The sequence below is a fragment of the Macadamia integrifolia genome, chromosome 2 (assembly GCF_013358625.1).
Source record: "Macadamia integrifolia cultivar HAES 741 chromosome 2, SCU_Mint_v3, whole genome shotgun sequence".
Taxonomy (NCBI): Eukaryota; Viridiplantae; Streptophyta; class Magnoliopsida; order Proteales; family Proteaceae; genus Macadamia; species Macadamia integrifolia.
In genome coordinates, this window is record NC_056558.1 from 38,091,881 (window position 1) to 38,111,365 (window position 19,485).

The 19,485-nt window shown below is 37.5% G+C and overlaps 2 protein-coding genes across 3 annotated transcripts in view; both read right to left on the reverse strand.

Annotated features, from left to right (window-relative positions):
• Nucleotides 1-38: 38 nt before the first annotated feature.
• LOC122069040 (protein phosphatase 2C 56-like) lies at nt 39-11,198 on the reverse strand. 2 transcript variants are annotated; one of them, XR_006137331.1, is made up of 5 exons: nt 10,528-11,198; nt 6,942-7,226; nt 6,532-6,637; nt 903-1,389; nt 39-313 (listed from the first exon to the last, which is right to left on the reverse strand). XR_006137331.1 is itself a non-coding variant. In XM_042632983.1 (4 exons), the coding sequence occupies exons 1-4, from the start codon at nt 11,044-11,046 to the stop codon at nt 1,073-1,075; spliced, it is 1,227 nt and encodes a 408-aa protein (XP_042488917.1). In that variant the 5' UTR covers nt 11,047-11,198; the 3' UTR covers nt 480-1,072. The 2 variants fall into 2 exon arrangements, 1 of the variants encoding a protein (XP_042488917.1); XM_042632983.1 differs by lacking the exon at nt 39-313 and having other exon boundaries at nt 480-1,389.
• A 2,763-nt stretch (nt 11,199-13,961) lies between these two features.
• Nucleotides 13,962-19,485, reverse strand: part of LOC122089026 (ribosome biogenesis protein WDR12 homolog) — a 7,540-nt gene continuing 2,016 nt past the window's right edge. Inside the window, 8 exon segments of the mRNA XM_042658442.1 lie at nt 13,962-14,296; nt 16,006-16,099; nt 16,188-16,223; nt 16,333-16,469; nt 16,557-16,665; nt 17,535-17,678; nt 19,109-19,234; nt 19,344-19,483. Of these exon segments, the coding sequence (XP_042514376.1) occupies nt 16,007-16,099; nt 16,188-16,223; nt 16,333-16,469; nt 16,557-16,665; nt 17,535-17,678; nt 19,109-19,234; nt 19,344-19,483 (785 nt within the window). The 3' untranslated portion in view covers nt 13,962-14,296; nt 16,006.

Sequence of the window (19,485 nt, forward strand, 5' to 3'; positions counted from 1 at the left end):
AAAAAAAAAAAAAAAAAAATGTTGATGAGTTAACTAACTGTACAGTAAATCACAGGAAAGATTAATTCCTAACTTCGAGTATGATATACAAAACCATCACAATTATATCAACATTGTGCCAATGCTTACATTCTGGCAAAGCTTACCTGGAGAAGTTCTGAATTCATAGAATTACATCCACCAATACATATACCAAAAAAAAAAAAAGAAGGCTTCACCCACCCATAATCATAAAACAAATGTTGATGACTTGTCCATTTACACCTATTGTTAGGATGTCTATACCATCTTGCAGGCGATTTGTTGCAGGTCTCTGATGCACAAAAGATTTCATGGAAGCTAGAATTATCCAAAAAATTTACGATTCCATTACAGAGGATGGGATCTATTCCCTACCCCACCCCAAAAAAAAAAAAAAAAAGAGAGGAAAAAAAGAAAAGGGCATAGGCTTATACTGGGCTCCAAATTCTGAACAACACTTTGAAAAAGAAAATTAGAAATTCTGATGGATTCAAGGTATTTTCTCCATGTCACTTGAAAAATAAGAAGAAAAATTTAATGATAAGGAAGTAAAACAGAAGTATGTTTTGGTCACTCCAAAGATCCCCCTGTCCCTTCTTTTCATGGATGGGGTGGCAAGGTGTTTGTTTTCTGTTTACACTAATGTTAAAGGAATAGGAAAATAAAAACAGTGACACAGCATCTTGTTCCCACCTCTTCCTTTGGATAGAGAAAGGAAACAGCTTTTATTTTTAATTTTCCCCTTCCCTTGGACCAAAACTGCTTAAACTGAGGATTGATCCAGTGTTTTGCTGCATCAAACCAATTTTAGTTGTAACAAACAGCTAAAGTACCATGGCAGCCAGAAAGACGTAGTGTGAACAACAGAATCATCAAGTCACCTGAGCATGATTGATGGCTATAGCTGCTAGCGACGGTCCATTGATGACTCTATGGTGGTCTCTGCAATAACTTCACCATTAGAATAAGACAGATCATTCGTCCGCAGTTGACCATTCCTGTGGTTTTTCTGATGGGGTAGAGGGAGTGGATTTTTAATTTCTCTATCCTTCTACTGCCTCTGGTGACGCCTTCTTGTTGGTTTCAGGTCGACAACAATGACTGAAATGTTGTCAGAACTGTTTCTTCTGTAAGCAACATCTGTTAGATGGTCTGCAACCGATTGTGCTGGTGTTGATGAACTCCCATTGGCCACTGTGGATCTACGTAGGCGTCTCAATAGTTGGCGAGCTACTTCTCCAACCTCATCATTGGTCATCACATCCCAAAGTCCATCACTTGCCACTATCAAGCATTCATCTTCTTCACTCCTTGTTGTGAAAGTAACTTCAGGCACGGGGATGATCCATGGCCTCAAATACCGATCCCCTGGGTCATAACAAAACTCTGTAAGCCAATCAAGTAAAGTGAAACAATCATATGAATATCAACAACTAAACTAAAATACCAGCAATTGTTGGAGGAAGTCAGGTGTTTTTGAAATCTAGTCCTTCAACAATCAGCTGAATTGGACTTATGTGCTCCAAAGGAGGCCTATGCTAGCATGCCAAGAAATAAAAGACAGTCAAATAAGTAACAGAAAATTACTAATCCAAAATTCAGAATGGGCATTCCATTCATGCAGTATATACATTAGTATCCCATGAGGTAAATTTGAATGACCCAGACACCATTTTAAGATGAGCAGAGCAAGGATTCCTTCAGAATCAGGACCATATACTAGGGAAAAACTCATATTCATGCTGGGCTTGCTGTTCCCTATCATTCCCAAGCACAGTGACTACTGGTGGGATTGAGTTAGGCCCAACACTTTTGCAGTTACCCCTTTAGCAGCTCACTGCCTGTCCCTGTGTACCAGCACCAATACATGAGGAAAAATTTGTTACCAACAACTCCACACTTCTGAAAAGGGGATGGCAGCCACCCTGTTTTTGTTCTTTGGAATCTGTAACTCATAAAATCAGGGCTTCAAACCCCTGGGAAATCCACTTGGAATAAAATCTCATTGAGTACCAGTCCGTCGCTAAGCCATTCGGCTAATACCTTGATCTATGATAGAATTATAAAATAGATAAGAAAAAAAATTACATTCTTATATAAAATAGATAAAATCAATTATAATATATATATATATATATATGATTATAAATTTACCATCTAAATTTTCAACAGAACTGTGCATGGACTCACAGAGGTTATTGCAGTAAGTTGCCGTCCATGAATCAACTAGAATGCCGTTTAGTGACTAATGCAGATAAAATCACAGGTTGATGAAAATCCAGTGCTATAATATAACAGAAGAAAAAGAAATAAGTTGAATCTAACTCTTAGTGATTTCTTTCAGGTTTATGCAAAAGCCATAGTTACTTTCTTTTGATTAGAAAGTTTAAATCAAACCCATGGCCTCAATGTCGCTGCAAATAAGAAACTCATAATCGCAGTAGGAAATTTATGAAATACTTGTCATTGTAAACATAGATTCACTACTCTTGTTGCAAGAAATAAAGAAGGCAAGACACAACATCCATTTCCCATGAATGACGTATAACTCAATAGAAGTCCTCGAACACTATAAAGGGACGTATTTACAGTAGTATATGACCTCTAAGTTCTCCTTTACAGATCAACTCCAATGTCTAATAAAGAAAATGTCACCATCAACTGAGTCATGGTGTAACCACCTTAGAAGGGCTGAGGCTAGACATTGCTGATAGTGAAGAGTAGAAAGTACAAGAACAGCTACAGCTTTCGGTAACAGATCAGCAGAAAAGATGTCTGATGAATATTATCATACATGGTAATTAGTGTTCTCATTCAACAGGGTATGAAACCAAAATTTATTCAGACATAATGCTTCATGCTTAGTTTGGTAGTCAACAAATGAATATAAAGAAAAGAAGAAATTTTGAATTTGAGAGAGAGAGAGAGAGAGAAGCCAATCATTGCATCATGAAGAAAAAATGTCATTACGATGCAACGATTGATTTATGTGCCAATCTCTCCTCAAATTCAATTTTTTTTTTTGAAAGTTTTCTTTTTTATTCATTTCTTGACAACCAAACTAAGCCTCAATGAACCTATTGGCTCATATACACAAACTTCCAAGTATCATATGACTTCTTAAGGTTACTTTTTAGTTCCTACAATATTTGATGTTTTGGCAGAAAACTATGTTAAGAACTACAGTTCAAAATGAAGACAAACTGAATTATCAAGTTTTCCTAATCCTAAAGCCATGGTGAATGGGAATCTAAAATCAATCCATTCACTGTGGCGCTTCAGATGGGCGCGGGGTATCGGGAAGGTATTTTGGGAACATACTAAAACCCTCTAGGGTTTGTGAACCTTAGGATAGTTGAACCGTCCTTTGTGGGTGAAGGAAAACTTTCTCCTAAATTGAAAATTCCCATGAATAGAAGAACACAAGAAAGTTCATTAATCCTTGTAGCATAAAATTGTTTAAGAAGTGCAGCAATCTAAAAGGTCCAGGAAGAGCACAATTTTTTTTTCTAGCTATGGAAATCACAAGGTCCAACAGCCATAATGAGAAGGTAAAGTACCTTTCAGAGGACACATGGAAATTGCAGGAGCAACCACTCAAGTTGACATAGCCATAAAAGAAAACACCAAATTTTACTTTTCTTTGTAGAACTTTCCGTGACAAATATAAATAAGCATAACCAGATGCAGAAATGCCCATATCAGTCTCAGCTTTTATTTTCTGCTTCTTTTCCTGCTTTAGAAACACCAAGGGGTATCATCTATTTGACCAAGATATATCCAGGGATAACCAGGACTCCACATTAGGTCAGGGAGGATTTGTGTTGGGAAATCAACGCTTGACTCCACAATGAATTGGATTGAGGCCTCGTGAAACCAAATTAAATTCAGGAAATATCATCTGGCCTTTTTTTAAGGGGGTGGGGGGAAGTGTTACAAAGCTGTTGACCGCATCTGTTATCAAGTATGGTGGAGATCACAAGCAATTGCCATTGTTTTGTTTTGTTGTTGTTGTTGTTATTTTTTTTTTTTTTTTTGGCTTCCTGTGACACATTGTGCTACCACAAAGGAACCACAATTTTTACAGAAAGGAGGATATTAAACCACTACTATTGAGAAGTATATCAAAAGGATCTGAAGCAACACTTTTAATACCAGACCGGAGGGTGGACCATTCAAATAAAAAGTTTGGGGTTTGAACAGTCAGATAACCCAGTCCAATGATCCAAAGAGATTAAAACAGGAATATTCCGTTTCTTTCAGAAAACCACAAAAGGAAAAAGGTTCATGGCCCAAATGGTCCAATCGCAGTCTCATAGCCAAATCCAACAGTCATTTAGATCACAGGTGTGAAACACAATTCTTAAGAAACATTTTTCAAAAGACAACTTTATTCGATTTCCCCTACTTTTTTTTTTTTTTTTGGGCGGGGGGTTGGGGGGAACATTTCAAACGCAAAGAAGATTTTATACAAAACAATAATGGAAACAGATTGGAGAACTTAGGGAAGTGGGGCAGGAATATCAAGAAAAAAAATAGTGATATTAATAGGAAATAAAAAAAAAATATATATATATATATATATTTTTTCCCATGCAAGATTTTTAGCTGCTGGACACAATTCCATCACATTAAGTTTCAGAAGTTCAAAACAAACACCGTGACTCTTTCTATTCAACGTGTATTTTTAGTATTTAATATTAAATCAGATAGCATCGTTTGATGTTACTTTATTGTACAACTGTACAAGTGCCCTTGGCTGTTTTGAAATTTAATGCATCACTATTTTACTCATCTCATTATTGATACAGTAAAGTTTCACCCATTGGTTACCATAAGTTGTTATTTACTTAATTGTCTCTTATTTGTGTTTCTTTATTTTGTTTCTCTTCAATTTCACTATTCAGTTATTGTTTTATGGTGTATTCCTAGCCATCCCTTTTTCAGCTTATTTGAGCCACATATCTTCCTCCTCTCCAAATGCTTCCCTATTGTTTTCATTCTGCTTATTTTAATATTTACAATTTGCTACCACAACACTTCTCTTTTGCTTCTTGAACCAACGAATATTTTAGTGTCTTGCATCTCACAATGGCTACAAACCATTTAATTAATCTGAAACCTTCAGCCTTTCACCAAAAGAAAACTTAACCTACCCAACCCCCTCCTCCCAACTACTTGCATTTGAATACCTCAGCAATCCACAGTAAGTCCTACCTGTCATATCTCCTCATTTCCAACAGGACAAGCAGCAATGTACTTTGCACCATGTTATCCCATGACAACTCCATGTAAGCGAAGCTGCTTGATCAGGCCTTGCCAAACAAAATTGTTCTAAGCAGCAAGGCTTATATGCTCTATTTAAGTGCAAAATGAAAAAACCAATCCCGGGGTCTTTCAGTTAATAAACACATAATGATTTGCCTGTGCTAACCAAAACATCTCTCACTGTCCTCGTCATTTTGTGATTAAAGCAACCTCTACACCTTACATTTGTATGGAAAGCATTCCTAGAACACTAGGTGTTTGTGTATGCTACTCTCTTAATCTCATTTGGCTAGCATTCCTCCGATTAATAAAGGATGAAGAATCGACGAAAAGGCTGAGTTTGTTGTTGAAGAACCAAGGAAAAAAGTAAAACATTTTCCTACCTCACTCCTATTTATTTTTCTTAATGAGTTTTCAAAACAAATCTGAGAAGCCAAACACTCACCCAATCTTATTCTAACCAGTAAGTCATTTGAGACATTGAGACCTTTATTTTTCACTCCACTTTCCCAATATCGAAAAAATCATTTAGGCCTTTATTGACCTATGTGCCTCCATTTATTCAAATCCTAATTAGTGATCATCATCAGCTGTGCAAAACAATTAACTTTTGTTGCAAACCATCCAGTTTAAACCTTGCACTGCCCAAGAGAGAGGGGGGGGGGGGGGGGATCAGCTTTATATCGCAATTGTGCAGCCTTTATCTGAAGCTCCACTTATATCTCCATGATCAATCTTTAATCCACTTGAACCATAAATCCCTTAATCATAATTTATCAAAATTCCCACCTAAAATAACCTATGAGTTTCTCTCCCTTAAAATAGAATTCCTACTTTCAACTTCAAAAAAATTCCTCACGCAAGTGCAGTTGCAATACTAAGGTTACTAAACTACTTGTGCCCAAAGAGTCTAAAACTTGACTCTAAATAAAAGGAAAAAAAAATCCCTCTCTAGCTGTCCTACATTTATTGGACTGCAATAGGTACATTAATTTAATCTAATATGGCCTGAGTTGGTCCCCAAGATATATCAAATATCTCAAGAGTGGTACAGGCCAGTGAATCCATTGAAAGACTGAAACTAACTACCATTCTACAGATTGCTTCTCAGGAAGCACACCTATGCATGCATGATAATTTTGGTAAGTCAATACCTCAGAGGATAAAATCGGTTGACATTATTAAATGTAGCATAGGCTTTAGAACAGAGAAGAAAATTGGGGATTGAGGGAAAAGAAAAACCTATTGCTCGGGACATGGCAAGAACACCCAAAACCCTAGCACCATTCCAGTTTATGACTTTTCCTCCCCCTCCTTCAATCCTTACAAGTTCATCTTCTCTGTCTGGCTGTAAAAAACAGCAAGAATAATGAATTGAGAATTGTTGAAAAGTGGAAATAACAATGCAATGAATGAGTTGAAGGGATAGAAAATTGCAGGGTATAAGCACTGAAGTGGAAGTATGCATTCATGCAACCTATTTGATAATCAGAAAGCAGAGCACTTAATAATCAACATTTAACTTGCAGACTGGTGCAATTATTGGAAAATATGAAGTGGTAAACAAAAGCATGTATTTAAATCTTGGTAACTCATAGACCAACTGAAGCAAATGAGAACCAAGAAACAAATATAAGGATATCTGGAATGACCTTGTGATCTACAGTTAAAGGGATTGTCCGAGTCCCTTGACAAAGCACCGCCCTTGAGTCACCACAATTGGATGTAATGATCTGACACCCTGATACAGCCGCCACAATGGCAGTCGAGCCAACTATTTCTGGTGCTATTGACTCTGCCACAACCTCATTGTCAGCCCTCTCAAACCCAGTAGAGAATGCCACTTCCCACCTCCTACGCCATCCATCACCATTTCCTAGCCTCCCCCACTCCTCTGCCACAACTTCATGGACCCGCTCAGCACAAAATTTAGCCACCTATAAAACATGAAAAGAAAAAACAAATACGTCAATCATTTATGCAATTTGGTGAGTGGGAATTTTTTAGATTTCAGGTCAATGGGCAACCCTGCCATGCAGAGCCAGAGTAAGCAGTGCAGCTTCAGAACCTTTTAAGCCCAATAATGATGTAGCCAGACTTCATGCATTAGATAGGACACCTCTCTCTCTCTCTCTCAATGGCGGCATAGATGTGCCTATGGTATGCCTATATTTGCTATTTTCATTGATTCTATTTCTTTTTATGTATATCGGTAAATGAGCCATATGTATCTGTCACAAAACTTGCAACTTATGACCTCATGTCATAAGAAAATAAAATTTAAGCTATAAATTCTTCCAAAAGTTTTTAATTGCTCAATGAGCATGCATTTTACAAGACACCTCATCAATTATCATTTATGTCAAAAGGTTATCACAAATCAAAAGAACAAGGTTAGGATCCATGGGTACAACAGGCAAGAAATCTACATATGTATTGTATATTGTTATAACAAACACCAACAAATACGAAAATATAAAAACATTGATCTGCACAACACACAGAGATTTAACGAGGTTCACACACTGATGTCGTGTGCTACGCTCTCGACGAAGAAGAAGATGTTTTACTATGTGGAAAGGAGATTACACTCAAACAACGACGAGAAAACTTGCTCCGAAACCCTATCTCAAAAAACCCCAAAATTACAATTGCATGCTCAAAAAGACGACAATACATTATCTTCCAAGTCGTGGGCGATCAATCAAGTCACGGTTGATGTTAACAGCAATTGTGTTATTAACTGCCCAACCAATCCACCTATTAACCCAACCCCTCTGCTTCTATCACAAATTTCAGAAAAAAAAAAATAATTCTATCTTGGTCACCACCAAAATATATCGGAGCGGGTCATTCTTCAAAACGGGTCAAGAATTCGAGACAAACTTAACATATATTTATGTGTTTTTTGCTGTGTGATATAAATATACAATGTGTCAAAGGAGGAGCTGGGTTTACTAGATTAAAGTTTGGGTTGTTAAGTACCTGTAATACCTAGGCTATGGAACCAATTGAGGGATAGAAGAAACCTTCCTATCCCAATGAGAAAGGGTTCTGATTCTGGCAGTGTTCAAGGTCATAAATGTTTAAGTGGAAGATCTAAGCAACATGAGTCTGCCATACTTTGAATGATTTCCACTTTACAGCAATCAAAGGTCAAAGAAACTCAATTCTTCATAGCTGATTAAAAAAAAAATGTGGTATTAGTAATTTTGAAAAGTGATATTTCTCCTCAACAAGTTCCTTTTGCCACCGATTAAGAGGACTTCAAAGAGAACAAAAGTCATTTCAATTAAAGTACAAAACTGAACAACTGAAGTAAACTTCACAACTTATTGCTTAAGCATTGAGATTCCCCTTAAAGAAGAAATCATATACCATCCATTTTGAATTGTTTTTTGGGTCATTTGATTTTTCTAAACAATGGGGCATCTCATTTCTCTTTAGGTTATTCCTTTCCTATAGAGACAAATGTACCTGAAAGTTTTTTAACTCCTTTTGACTTTTGGTTGGTTGAAGCATCATCCACTAATACCTGAACTTTTAAACTCCTTTTATATCTGGCATCTGACAGGTGGCATAAATTCATTAATAAAAGTGACATGTATCTTGTGGTCTATATAACAAGTCAACATTAGAGATTTGACACGTTGGGTATCACTCAAAATCACTGGCTAAGATTGAACTAATAATAGTCTAGTGTGGTCGGCTACCTAGAATGCCGCCTGCCATTTTTTCTTATTTTCTGTTCCCTTAATTTTTGATAGGGACAGCGATAGACACAAGGAGTATGGGGTTATTTTATAGAAAGAAGAGAGAGAGGCATAATGGGCCCATCTTATGACATGGGTGATGTGTCCAGCCTTTATTATAACTGGTTATTGCTCAGAAAGACGTAAAAGCTTCTCCCAGCTTCTCCCGCTGTCTATATCTATAGAGGTAATATAAATAGTGGTAGATGGAAACCAATGAAGAGTTCAAAAATGGTATCATCTGGGTTCACATGCGACCTACATGGTAAGAATAGTAAAGAATATCAATATAAACCCTATTATTTATTATGTGAAAAGGGTATAAAAGGAAATCGGCATACGCACATCCGTGAAAAGGAAATCGGCCATGCTTCCTTTTCACTATATTTTCAAGTATATAATAGGTATAGAGTCCCTATAGAGTCCTAAGGCAATAGCGGTCCACACTTGGCGCACATCCGAGAAGTTAGGACTCGGTAGTTAGGACCCCAATCACTGGATGGGCCCCCTATGAGTCATAATTCGACAGCTATAGCATGATTGATGGACGGACGAAATGTCCATCCTCCCATTCAATGATATTATGACAGGTGTAATGCTCTGGAGTGAAAGGGTCATGGTCAAAGTAAAAAAAAATCTAATAATCTAGAAACGTTCCCAGTTTTTCCATCTTGTCCAGTTGTCTTCCCATGTGCTGCATTTTTCATTGGAAAAGGATAGAATTTCAACCTACTCTCAGTTGTGTTTGTTGGGGAGAGGAAGGCAGCGTAGCCTATGAATCTTGGCGTAGGATCATGCTACCTTTAACATTTTTTTACAGAAAAAAATAAAAACCAGTTGTTTCTACGCCTTGACACAGTGGGACGAACATCCCCATTGACGCTACGCTAGTGTAAAACTGCGCTGCCTATCAGGGAACTCACCCTTTTTTTTTTTTTTTTAATGTAAACTGTTAAGCTTCCCAAGTTCTCCTCTTCCCGCAACCAACCGAACAGCCGGCCACCTGTATCCTTGGGCGGAAATGATGTCAACATTTATAAATAACGTTACATCATGGGTACACGTGCCCGATTACTAAGGAGTGACAAAAAGGTACCTAGAAAATAAAGCCATCTGGCCCATCTCTGATTGGTAGGTTCTTTCCTTTCAACACCATACTCTATTTGCAACGTGTCCTTTCGTGCCATGAAAGAATTAAAAAACTTTCAACCTTTTATATTTTTTAATTATAAAGCAAAATAAAGAAAAAAACAAAACAAAAAAAGCTCTTTAATTTCCCAAAATAGTTATTATCAAAAAAAAAAGGAAAAAGCGAGACTCTAACACGTGGTCGTATCAAGGTTTAGTGACTGTCAGATTGAAATCTATAGGTCGTTTCACGTCTCAGAATCCAATCGGACGTCTAAGGACACTTTAGATCACAGATTTATCACGTGGGGTATGTTAGGTTTTTTAAACACAAAAAAGAGAAAATAAAAGGGGTTACCTGGGATCCACCGTGACCGTCGTAGACGCCGAAGAAATGGAGAGGGGAGATCTCGCCGGAACTTCGAGATCCCGGTGCCGTACAACCGCCGACGTGATCACAAGAGCTGGAGAGGAAGCCAGGAATAACGGAAACGGCGTCCTCCATCTCTCTCCGTCGCCCAATAATGGAAGTGAACCCCCAAGTCAGTCCTTTATTGTTCCTTCCCACGCACTTCTGCCTCGCCGTCTTCGAAACCACCATTAACCCCTCTTTTTCTACGTTACTATTTCCCTCACCTCCAGTTGAGATAGTAGAGGACAGTAGTAGCCTCGGCACCACTGCACCTTCAACTACAGAAGCCGGAATCTCGCCGGAGCCACCGCTGCTGCTGCTGCTGCCGAAGACATCGGTGGAGCTGGTGGTGCTGCGGCTGTCTTCTGTGACAAAGAGAGAAGATACGCTGGAATCAGTGGATGTCAGGTAGGATTCCCTTTGAGATTCGTCTCCTCCGATATCTTCGTCTTCCAAGGGATCCATACTTTTTCGTTTCCGTTACCCTCACATTTAGCAAAACCCTCGGAGGCCGAAAGAGAAAGAGAGCGTGAGGAGAGAGACAATTGATAGGCGATTTAGGAGCACGGACTTCGAAAAAAGGATGAGAGAGAGACACAGGGAGGATGGGAATCAGATAAAAAGGTCGAGCGAAGGTCTAAGTAAGTACGCACGGTGGAGTGGAACACGTGTAAGGAGTAAGGACATATCGACGGAGTGGATGACACCCGCATCCCTTTACCCATTTCCCTACTGCAAAATGAGAAAACTCTCAAGATTTAGAAACAACTTTTTGAATAGTGCATTATTGCCATGTGTCGAGTATCGACTTTTTACCATTCAGTCTAACGGACCAAAATGCTAGACCCCACTGCCAACTAAAGTTGAATAGTGAAACCTTAAAAAATGGAATAAGAATAAAATGAAAAAAGGGGCAATACAACATACATCGCTGCAGCATGTATACCCCAGTGTGTGGGTTAATGGGAGAGCAAGTTGAAGTATCTTTAATGCAGGGTAGTGCGATCTTTTTGCACCTGTTGTGTCTAGACATAGACACATATACATTTTGGTAAAAGAATTTGTAGACAATCTATTTAAAGATAGACATCTACCATATAAACGATTACTCAAAACTCTTTTTATTTTCCCTCCATTTTCTTGGGATCATTCCGGCATTCCCCTATCTAAAATTGATTATGGATTGTGAAAGGTTTTTAATTTATTAAAATCTTATTGTAATCATGGTAGGTTACAATAAGTTTGTAATCTTACTTTTTTATCTTTTTAATATAACATATATATATATATATATTTATATTTTTCTCTATAAAAAAAAATCTTATCATTTCACTAAAATTATATTAAATAAATTTTAAAAGATAGAGATAATTAGAAAAAATTGCTTGGAGATATTTTACTCCTATTAAGAGGGAAATGAAGACAAATTGTTCAAGTGTTAAAGGAAGCAGCCAATGGATCTAATGCATAGTACACTGGTTGCAGTCTCTACGATAGACTCCCATCACATTTATTCCCCTCGTCTCCTCGCTCCACTATCTTTATGATTCGTGTGTCTTTTAAAAAAATAAATTATATATATATATGGTGAACTTGATTGGGGATGATTCATACTGGGGGAGTATGAATTACTCTGTGATAGTAATGTGGGCTATGATTATCTGCGGCATTATTTATTTTTCCAATTGAACTTGCAGCTATGCTCTCTAATTTTGATTGGAAGATTCGGCAACCTTTAGTCCTTCCAATTACATTGATTGGTAACCAAAAATGTTGGGATCATTGTTTAGTCCTCACAAGATTAGGACATTTGAAAGCTTGAAATGGGTGATTCTACCAAGTCTTTTGAAATGGGTGATTCTACAAAGTCATTCTTCTTCCCTGTCAAAAGATGTCATTGGATTTGGTCCTTTCAATTTGAATACATAGAAGAGATATCCATGAACCTTGCCACATGGTTTATGTCCTTTCGGATTTGAGAAGTGGGAAGAAAACTGTATCTATATTTTTTAAATTATTCGTGTACACATAGGTTGCCTAGGCACCACCTTGTGGCCGCCTTATCACCTATGCATTTAAGAAAGCCCTCTAATGCCTTGAGTCAGCTAGCGTTTTCACGATTATGTTTGTGCCAATGGATAGATTGAATTGATGAGATGTAGAGAAAATCCTACAATTAAGAAAAGGCTAGTATGTATGATTCCAATACGCAATGCTAGTGTATAGATCCCTCTCCGTAATAAAATATTGATTTCATGTCCATGGTAATTTTGGATTTTTTCCACAATGACATGCTTTTTTGTCATGTGGTAGATTTGATGAGAGAGAGAGAGAGAGAGAGTCCATGTGGGGATATCCATTCACTGTACAAGTTTCACCCTTAAACAAGCATGGGAATAACTAAAAGGCATGTTTCAAGATTCATAATATTGCAAAATTGCCATTTCACTGTGATGGAATCTAGTGATACTCTTGTAATTTTGTGTTCAATTTAAACTCACTATTACGGCATTTCCACTGTTTGTTTTAGGCTGAAACTTGATCAAAAAGATGGATGGGATCCTCTACGAAGAGAGGTTATAGGTATCCATATCAGTCTTGGTCGATACTAATATGGATCAGACCATATAGAACCAGTACCAATTGTAAATTAAAAAAATGGACCAAGACTGATATATACACCAATACGATATTAATACCTCAAACCATTGTGTGAGGGAGGGAGCACGTTGAAGTAAACTATCATCTAATTTCAGGAGGTTTTTATGGGAGATAGAACTGAATTCAATTTCCTTTCGCCTCAGATTGGTTGAATTTTCACAAGTGTAACAATTGAGACCACTATCCATCGAGTACCGAACGAGCTTTTCAGGGACAAGAGAACCATCTTAGATCATCCATATTTTTCTATGCAAACGTGCTAAGAGTTAACACTCTGCCATTTCTTGGATTTTTCAGAATTTCATTTTACCACTTTTCCACTTGATAAACTCCGTTTGAACTGAAAATTAACATGTGAATAGGAGATTTATTAATTTATCTTTCACAAATTTTAGACCTCGTCTAATTTTTGCCACATGGCAAACAAGTGACCCATGATGAGAACGCTCCTTCTACGGCCATGTAGGAACCTCTAGCCCATATAAATATAAACAAATCTCAAGGAAAAAAACAAAGCAAAAAAATGCAAAAACCATCAATTATTGTTGCCCAACACCCCCCCCCCCTTTCTTTTTTTGGATGTACATCTTGTTCTTTGCTGATGCTTAAGTACTCTCTTGATTCTATAATTTCTGCTCACATGATATGAAAGCAAGGGGTATTCAAAAATAAAAACTAAAGGAAAGAGAAGGGGTTACATTTGTTACTGCAGTGCAAAATTTTGATAAAAATGTGGTTAAGTTCTTTCAATCCACTCCAAGAAATACATTTATATCAATTCAAAAGTTCAACACTTTCCTCTACAATATCCTCTGCAAGTAAGATTTTCTTACGATTAGCATAGCCATGGTTCCTCAATTGCCAGCAGAAATTCAGACCCACCTTATGCTTCTCTGATTAGAAGACCTGTGTTTTAAAATGATACCGATCAAATGCCATCAAAATTGTGTATATACAAGCAAAAATAACCTTTAACAAAATTCTTTTGACCAGGTTCATTGGAATAGATTTCAGTTTTCCAACGCAGAATGCCTATCCTGATACTCTTGTATTGCTGCAAATCAAGAGGAAAAAAACATAAGATTGTCAAGGAACGCAAAGTGATTCTCCAATTCAATCAAATGAAAAGATAAATTTGATTGTGTTTGAACTTAACTGGGAGCAAACGTTTTTACAAGAGAACAGTAATAAAGAAATGAGAACGTCCTTGAGAGTAATGAAAGCGGCAGGTAAATGCATTTTAAAGAACAATGCAGCTTTTTTTTTTTTTTTTTTTTTTGAGGGAGAGGAGAGCATGAATTTAGGTATTGGGTTTGTCAGGCATATGACCCAAGTCAACTTGGATCGGCAGAGCCCAATCCACCATTCCAATACTGATCAGTGATCACCCAAAAAAACTTGGGTGACAAGGCCTGTTTACACCCTATGATGCAGCCAACCAACCCAAATTCCAGACTAGGAATCAAAGATCAGATTGACTGCTCAACAAGCTCATATTTGAAATATTTTCTGCTAAAAACCAGAGGTTAAAGAGCTTGTTGGTTATGCATCTCCAGAAGCTGATGTAGCAGGGATTACCAACCGATAGAGTCTGACTTGCAGGTTCTATAAATTAGCACCTGAGTAGACTAATAGATGAAGAATAGAAGAAAGAACAACAGAAGTGAAGAGAAGAGAGAGAGAAAAGAGTTCTCGCACAATTGAATGAAATATTCTAGCAAAAAAGTGGGCACGTGACCACAGGTACACGCCCCCTCACAGTCTCTCTCCCCTTTTCTTGTTTAATGATTTGGGCCCCCTAGGGAACACCCACCAAAACTCGTTTCCTCCTCTAGCCTCTAGCCGTGTATAACGCCAATATAAGAGTCGATCCCTCTCCCAATATTCTAATTCAAATACTATCGCTCTGTTACATCTCTTCTATAACTTCTAATCTCTGAACCTGTCATGACACATTAATTAAATAGACAAACTAACAAGAATAAATTACTAGAAAAAAAAAATACTAGACTAAAACTACTTAACCCCCAAGACTACCTAAATATATATCTAGACAAAGACCTAAAATTTAGGTCTTAAAAATTGGGCCCATAAAAAATAAAAATACTTAAAACAAAAGCCCATAACTAAGTACTACTGCAACAGACCCTATTGTTGCATCATGCCTGAATTACCCTGTCATCCCCAAACTCAGCTGAGTAAAATTGGGATCAGATCAGGATTGAAAGTGAGCAACTGTCCCTGAGCCCGAATACTAAATACTTGGGTGTGTGAGTTGACACAATTGCATCAACTCCAGTTTGACTAAATTGATTTGGCCTCGTCTCCCATGCAAACAGCAATTATAAAGAGCCAATGCACATGACATATGTTGTCAAGTGCAATTGTGACACCATAAAACAAGAGAGATTCAGGAAATAATTAAAATTTCAGAGGACTACAGAAGATTGATTCAAAAATTAAAGAAACGAAGTCAATATCAGTTTAATTAAAGTCCAATTTTGTAATGGATGAATGGTTTTCCAGGAAAGTAGAAAAAAAAATTCCCGTCCAGCTGGACAAAAATTTATAAGAGTCCTTCAACAACAGGGAAAGTAAAGGGAAATCAGACTGAATGTCAACTTTGAAGGTAAGAAGTACCAAAAAGTTTCTCTTCTAAAAAACCGCTTGCAATCAGAAAGTTTCTAGGCAACCAAATGCCAAGAAAATTGTTTTCCAATAGATAAGTTGGTCAAAGAACAGAAGAGCATATTATAACCATACCTCACTCAAAAGGAATTTCAGAAGAAATGCAAAGTTTCGAGTCTGCTCCACCGCTGACTATGCTATCACCTTTCCACCAGTCAGCACATAGCACCTGTATTTCAATGCAGGCCCCAATGTAAGAGAAAATAGCAGCCCATACACATGATCAATGAAGAAACACACATGGGAAAAAGAGGTACCTTGTCATTATGTGAGTTTAGTACTGCCAGTGGCCACTGATTCAAAAAGATGTTTTGATTGGACATCAAAGAAAAGAAAATTAGCCCACACCTGAAAAATCTTTCAGTACAGAATCAGCATAAAAATACAGGAGGGAGACAATACCGCAGTTCTTAGATCCCACAACATCAATTTCCCATCATAAGATGCGGAAACCAAATGAAACCAGGATTTTTTGTGCCACTTGCAAGCCGTGATCCAAGAGGAGTGAGATGAGAACTGAAAGATGGGAGCCAAAGTTCCTGCACAGAACATTAATTTTAGTTGAGATGTAAGGAATATGAGAGAGAGGTCCAACTACTTGCTCTTCTTTCAACTGAGTAACTTACCTGGTTTTCGAGGATCCCATATCCTAAGGATAGGGTCGGAACCACCAGCAGCAATAAGTGCAGAACTTTCACCTCCAACATCAAGGCAGTTGAGGGCTTTCCCACAGAACTATGAAGAGAATGAAGAAGATTAAACCCCCAATTGGATTATCTCTATTGTGCATATGTTTATTATATTATGTGATAGATTATAAATGAAATTTTCTCTATTGTCCAGCCCAATGTAATATGTTGGCATAGAATTTCATGCCCCTACACTCCATGTGGCAGACAGGTTAGGTAGGTCAATCAGTGAACCTTACATGATCAGCCAGCCAAATATCAGCAATCATAATCACTTGATAAGCCTAGCAATGTGGTGAGTACAACCACTGATGAGAGACACCTTCTCTTCAGACCATCCAACCGAATGACTTGTTAGAACTAAGACCATGAATATTTGATGGTTAACATCATTAAAACATGTTCATCTTCTGGCTTAGCTATCCAAAGTACAATTCACTGAATAAAGTTCCCACCAGCATATTGGTGGCATCAGAAGAATGTTTACAATCCAATGATGCAGCCCCATTATCGAATACTAACTCATTTGAGAAACAAAACATAATTCATGCCAAACTTTTGTACATGCAAACCAATGGGGACTCATGACAACTAAAAAGGGAATAGTCAGTGCACGAGGCTCCTGCCACTGCAGGAACATAACATGCTCATGACAACTGTAGTACAAAATATATAAATATTGAAGCCTATCAGTTCAAAGAAAAAGTTCCCTGGTAAGGCATGCAACGATAAATGACAAAGAGAGATTGTAATGTCAAAGGTGCTACATTTTCTCATCAAAAAATCAATTTCCCAAACCAAGCACCAATAGAGTAAAGACCAGCAGTTGGTATTCCTAAACTAGCATCTAATGTTATATCAGAAATTCTGCTTTTTCAACTGCAAGAAAGGCCAAAATAAGGTTATCAAACTTACTATGTTCAAGGAATCCTTGCCTGTTTCAAAATCCCACCTTCTAACAGAATGATCCCATGACGCAGAATAAATAGTTTCCCGCTCTGGCCAAACAACAGAAGATACGCATTGTGTATGCCCCACAAGTGTGGATACAGCCTCCCCCTGAATGCCATTAAAAGTCACTCTTCTTCTGATATAAATAGCACTTCCATAATGAAAAATAGCTGAAGACAACTTAAAAATAAATAAATAAATAAATAAAAAAAGAAGAAGAAGAACTGAAATAGAAAACAGATGTAAAATTTCAACACTGTTTAAAGTGCCGACTTCAAAAATGTTGCATAAACAAATGAGGGGTAAAATAAATTAGAACAAGAATAAAAGCTAATGAAGGAAACAATTAAACAGATAAAAAAAAGGTTTGTTGACATGTAGCAGAACATGCTACATCTCTCAATGCACCCTTACCTAGGTTGATAGGTAAATGCTATCTCAATTGTTAAACTTGAACTGGGAAGAACAAAGTGCTTATCAAACCCTGCTCAGTTATGAAGTTCTATAGCTTTCAAAATTTTAAGAACTAGGTCAAAGTACATTCTTCCACTTCATAATCATAGATATTGAGTAGACCCTAGTTGTATGGGAGGGCAACAAATTTTGAACCTCAAAGACCTAATGACAGAACTACTTCTGAAACCTCACACTTCCCCTATTAATTCCTTTTAAATATACATGCAATGGGGGTCTTTTTATTTAGCATCATGTTGGATAAACTTGTCTTCAACCTATTCTTCTCCCTCAACTCAACCCAACTCAGTCCTTTCTTACATCATTCTACCAGTCTTAACTTTTAAGGCTCGAAACTAATTGCAAAAGAAATATCACCCACAATAGTTGATTCTAATTTGGTTCATCAAGAAGCCTCCAGAAATATGCACTATGCAATAGAGAGTAGTATGTAAGTGTAATCATGTGCCAAAAAGAAGACTTTGAGCAGGACGACAATTCTAGGTGTTACTGTTAGATCAAACACCAAGAAATACGATAAAATAAACCAAGACAGATCGCACAACACAAAGATTTAACGAGGTTCACATACCACGGTGGTGTGCTATGTCATCGGGAGAAGAAGAAGATGTTTCACTATGCAGAAGAGAGATTACACCCAAGCAGCGGCGAGAAAACTCACCTTGAAACCCTAGCACGAAAAACCCTCAAAATACAATGACTTTCTCAACAAGCAACAGTACATTATATACTCCAAGTCGTGGGTCGACCCATCGGGAAGCGGTCGATCCGATCGAACCCCTCTGCTTCTATCACATATCTTAGAAAACTTCCCATTCGGGCCGCCACCAAAATATGTCGGATCGGGTCAATCTTCAAAACGGGTCAAGAATTCGAGACAAACTTAACAGTTACTTTATAGGGTGTTTCTTCTGAGGAAGATTTGTCACCTAATAGTTTCCTAGAACGACAGTTGGCAAAGATCATCTCTAAGGAGAATCTAAATTTTTTTGGACAAGCAAGAGCAGGAGGAATTGATAAAAATACCAAATCTTTGCTATTTTAGCTAATGAAATAATGAATACCTCCGACTGCAATTCTTCTCCCTTGCTTCCCACTTTTCTCTTTTTTATTGAAACTATATCACCTTCTGCATCATTCTCATTTGTCTGCCATAGCTTGATAGTACAGTCCCAGGAACCAGAACATACCTAAAGTGAATGAAACAAAAAAATAAGTAAAATACCATATAACTACCCTCTGGTTCAATTACAAACACATTATCATTGGCATATAAAAGATGGAACAGAATTATCAGACCATATCTCCAGACGTCTGAGCTGCAACAGTTTGTACAGATGATTTGTGCCCCTTGAGGATTTTAAAGGCTCTAATCTTCGTAGGATGATCGAGGACCTCATCTACATCAAACTTTTTTTGTGTGTGTGTGTGTTGGGGGGGG